The sequence below is a fragment of the Melospiza melodia genome, chromosome 27 (assembly GCF_035770615.1).
Source record: "Melospiza melodia melodia isolate bMelMel2 chromosome 27, bMelMel2.pri, whole genome shotgun sequence".
In the NCBI taxonomy this organism is placed as follows: Eukaryota; Metazoa; Chordata; class Aves; order Passeriformes; family Passerellidae; genus Melospiza; species Melospiza melodia.
The window spans coordinates 9,113,421-9,118,038 of record NC_086220.1 but is presented as its reverse complement, the minus strand read 5'-3'; the positions used below and the strand labels follow the sequence as shown (position 1 = coordinate 9,118,038).

Sequence of the window (4,618 nt, the reverse complement as noted above, 5' to 3'; positions counted from 1 at the left end):
CCTGAGTCCAGCTCGTCCTTTCCAAAGGGAAATCTTCCAGCTGCCTTTGCCCACGTGAATGCTGTTCCCAAAGGCTTGGGAAGAGGAGAGGTCTCTCTTCCCCCTCTCCCTGTGCAGCAGGGCTGGGTACAGGTGAAAGGAGGGGAAGAACGGGAAAAAAAAGGCAAATTTACAGCACTTGTGGAGCTGAGGATGCTGAGAGCAGTGGCTCAGGTGGCACCCTGGGGACAATGTCTTTCCCCAGAGCAGTCCCAGGAACCAGAGTTATCCCTGGAATTAAATTGCTGGACCCCGTGGGCCCTCCCACAGCCACCCCAGCAAGGCCCTGTCCCCATCCCAGTGCCTGGAATTTCCCCGGAAGCTCCCTGAGGGCCACCAAAGCATCTCCTGAGTCACCTTTGGCCAAGTCACCTCTGCCCTGACCCCTCTGCTTTGCCCTGGCCCTGCAGGGCAGTCCTGGCACTGCTGCCCTGTCCCTGGCACTGCCCCACCCCAGGGTGGCTCCGGGTGGCCCCGGTGTCCCGGTCCTGCCCCGTGCCAGACCCGATGGATCCGAGGGGCTCTGAGGGGCTGATCCCGGCCCGGTGAGGATGTGCCGAGTGGGTGAGTCCGGATCACGACGGGAGGGCTCCATCCGTGCCCTCTGCAGGGGAAACTGAGGCACGGAGGGAGGGAGAGGAGCTGAGAGGCTCAGATCGGTCAGGAGAGGAGCTGGGCTGAGCCCTGGTGGTGATGGCTGGGTGAGGATGGAGATGGCTGGGTGAGGATGGTGATGGCCGGGTGAGGATGGTGATAGTTGGGTGAGGGTGGTGATGGCTGGGTGAGGGTGGTGATGGCTGGGTGAGAGTGGTGATGGCTGGGTGAGGGGGGTTCCAGAGGGGCAACAGCCCCATCTCTGCCCTCTGCAGGGGAAACTGAGGCAGGGAGGGAGGGAGAGGAGCTGAGGGGCTCGGATCAGTCAGGGGAGGAGCTGGGCTGAGCCCTGGTGGTGATGGCTGGGTGAGGATGGTGATGGTTGGGTGAGGATGGTGATGGCTGGGTGAGGATGGTGATGGCTGGATGAGGATGGTGATGGGTGGGTGAGGATGGAGATGGCTGGGTGAGGATGGTGATGGGTGGGTGAGGATGGAGATGGCTGGGTGAGGATGGTGATGGCTGGGTGAGGATGGCGATGGCTGGGTGAGGATGGTGATGGTTGGGTGAGGGTGGTGATGGGTGGGTGAGGATGGTGATGGCTGGATGAGGATGGAGATGGCTGGATGAGGATGGTGATGGCTGGGTGAGGGTGGTGATGGCTGGGTGAGGATGGTGACGGCTGGGTGAGGATGGTGACGGTTGGGTGAGGATGGTGATGGCTGGGTGAGGATGGTGATGGCTGGGTGAGGATGGTGATGGCTGGGTGAGGATGGTGATGGCTGGGTGAGGATGGTGATGGTTGGGTGAGGATGGTGATGGCTGGGTGAGGATGGTGATGGCTGGGTGAGGATGGTGATGGCTGGGTGAGGATGGTGACGGCTGGGTGAGGGTGGTGATGGCTGGGTGAGGATGGAGACGGCTGGGTGACGATGGTGATGGCCGGGTGAGGATGGTGATGGTTGGGTGAGGATGGCGATGGCTGGGTGAGGATGGTGATGGCTGCGTGAGGGTGGTAATGGCTGGGTGAGGGTGGGTTCCAGACGGGGAACAGCCCCACGCTCACTCCTCCAAGCGCTGCCTGCCAGACCCAGCCCTGGAGCTACCATTTGGGGCCAGCTGCTCTCCCAGAGCTTCCTCATCACCCTGAGCAGCCCCAGCCCTTCCCAGCCCCACAGGGACACTGTCCCCATGGCCACTGGCCCCACACCTTTGCTCCAGCCCCAGCAGAGCTGGCTGGACCAGTGGTGGCTTCCACATCACCTCATCCCCCTGCCAGCACGGCCACATCCTCTGGGGCTGTCCCCAAATTCCTGTGTAGGGACAGCTCGGTGCCGGCCACCCCAGAGCCTCCTCTCCCTTTTGTCTCAGGCCACCTGGACCCCAGCAGGCACCGAGCGGTGCTGATGAAGACGGGGCTCATCCTCCTCATCGTCGGGCACCTCATCTTCATCAGCGGGGCGCTGGTGCGCGGCTCCGGGCTGCGCTTGGTGCTCGGCGCCCGCGACGCCGCCGCCCGGCACTACGGTGTCACCAACAGTGCCACTGCCATCGCTGCGCTGCTGGGACCGCCCAAAACGGGGCTGGGGGCACGGGGGGACGCGGGGAGGGGTCGGGATGAGGGAGGGATGCAGGGCGGGGAGAGGGGAGGCAGGGCGGACGCTGCTCTGTCTCCCCTTCCCCACCTGAAATAAACCTTTCCTGGGGGGCTCAACACCTCTTTCTTGGGGAGTTCAACGCTCCTTTCCTGGGGAATTCAGCACTCATTTCATGGGGGATCCAACGCTCCTTTCCTGGGAGGTTCAACACTTCTTTCTTGGGGAGTTCAACGCTCCTTTCCTGGGGAATTCTACACTCCTTTCTTGGGGGATCCAACGCTCCTTTCCTGGGGAATTCCACATTCATTTCATGAGGGATTCAACCCTCCTTTGCTGGGGAATTCTACACTCATTTCATGGGGAATCCAACGCTCCTTTCCTGGGGAATTCAGCACTCCTTTCTTGGGGGATCCAACCCTCCTTTCCTGGAGAATTCTACACTCATTTCATGGGCAATCCAACCCCCCTTTCCTGGGGAATTCTACATTCATTTCATGAGGGATTCAACCCTCCTTTGCTGGGGGGTTCCACGCTCCTTTCCTGAGAAATTCAATGCTCCTTTCCTGCGGAATCCAACGCTCCTTTGCCGGGGGATTCAACAAACCTTTCCTGGCGAATTCAGCACTCATTTCCTGGGGAATCCAACCCTCCTTTCCTGGGGAATCCAACCCTCCTTTCCTGGGGAATTCAGCACTCCTTTTTTTGGGAAATTCAACCCTCCTTTCCTGGGGGATTCAACACTCTTTTCCTGGAGAATCCAACACTCATTTCTTGGGGAATCCAACACTCCCTTCATGGGGGATTCAACCCTCATTTCATGAGGAATTCAACCCTTCTTTCCTGGGGGGTTCAACCCTTCTTTCCTGGGGAATCCAATGCTCCTTTCCTGGGGAATTCAGCACTCCTCTTTTGGGAAATTCAACCCTCCTCTTTTGGGAAATTCAACGCTCTTTTCTGGAGGATTCAACCCTCCTTTCCTGAGAAGTTCAACGCTCTTTTCCTGGGGATTCAACCCTCCTTTCCTGGAGAACCCAACAAACCTTTCCTGTGGAATTCAACTCTCCGGAGCTCATTGCTGTGTGAGGTGAATCTCTGCTCCATTCCCAGCAGGGAAAGGATCCCCAGTCCCAGGGGCTGCCCTTGGCTGACCCCCCTGTTCTTCCCCACAGCCCATCTCCTGTGGGGTCTGTGCCCTGCTGCTCTCCCGGTACCTCGGCCCTGCTGCCCTGGTGAGCGCCCCCAGCCCCTCTCCCATCACCCAGGGAGGCTGCACAGCCTCCCGAGCCCCTCTGTGGCTCCATCCTGAGCAGGGACATCCCCGCTCTGCCTCTCCTCTCCTGTCCCCCTGTGCAGAAATGGGCCCTGCTGGCCCTGAGCTGCTGCAGCAGCCTGTGCTGCCTGCTGGCGCTGCTCGTGGCCGTCGCGCTCGCCCTGGGCACGCAGGGCCGGCTGCTGCTGGGCCCCTGCTCGGCCGGCAGCTCCACCCCGGCCCCGGGGAACCGCGAGTGCCCCTTCGAGCCCACCCGCGCCTACGTGAGTGCCCCCGGGGCTGGGGATGCGCCGGGCTGGGGAGGGTGCGCAGGGGGTGATGCTCCTCCCGTCTCGCAGAGCTCCACGCTGTCCCTCTGGGTCATCTCCCTCCTGCTGGAGGCCACGGGGATCTTCTTCAGCACCCGCTGCCTCCTGCTCACCCTGGAGCTCCTGAGCCTGGGCTGCCGCTGCTGCCGCGGGATGCTCAGGATGGAGGTGATTCCTGATCCATGGGCTCAGCCCCATCCCCTCCTCTGTAGGGCTGGAGGTGATTCCTGATTCATGGGCTCAGCTCTAACCTCTCCTCTGTAGGGCTGGAGGTGATTTTTGGGTCCTGAGCTCAGCCCCAACCCCTTCCCTGCAGGACTGAAGGTGATTTCTGATCCATGGGCTCAGCCCCAACCCCTTCCCTGCAGGGCTGGAGGTGATTTCTGATCCATGGGCTCAGCCCCAAACCCTCCCCTGCAGGGCTAAAGGTGATTTCTAATTTTTGGGCTCAGCTCTAACCCTCCCCTGAAGGGCTGCAGGTGATTTCTGGGTTCTGGGCTCAGCCCCATCCCCTCCTCTGCAGGGCTGGAGGTGATTTCTGATCCATGGGCTCAGCTCTGACCCTCTCCTGCCGGTCTGGGGCAGTCCAGGGGTGATCTGTGGGTCCGAGGTTTCCACCCCTCTGCTCCTGCTCTCATCCTTCTCTCTGGCTTCCAGGTCTCTCTGCAGGAAGCTCCTGTGGAAAGCCCCAGCCCTGGGCAGTGCCTGGCCTTGCTGAGACTGGACAGTGGAGAAAGTGCCCGGCTCTGAGGGGCAAATGACCCTGTGGATGTGTCCTGGCTGCTCCTGCCCCGTCCCAGCACCAGCAC

At 61.2% G+C, this 4,618-nt stretch overlaps 1 protein-coding gene across 1 annotated transcript; it reads left to right on the top strand.

Moving 5' to 3' along the window:
• Positions 1 to 590: 590 nt before the first annotated feature.
• TMEM54 (transmembrane protein 54) lies at positions 591 to 4,559 on the top strand. Its single transcript, XM_063177583.1, has 6 exons — positions 591 to 603; positions 2,005 to 2,199; positions 3,402 to 3,460; positions 3,585 to 3,764; positions 3,840 to 3,977; positions 4,467 to 4,559. The coding sequence occupies exons 1-6, from the start codon at positions 591 to 593 to the stop codon at positions 4,557 to 4,559; spliced, it is 678 nt and encodes a 225-aa protein (XP_063033653.1).
• Positions 4,560 to 4,618: the final 59 nt, after the last annotated feature.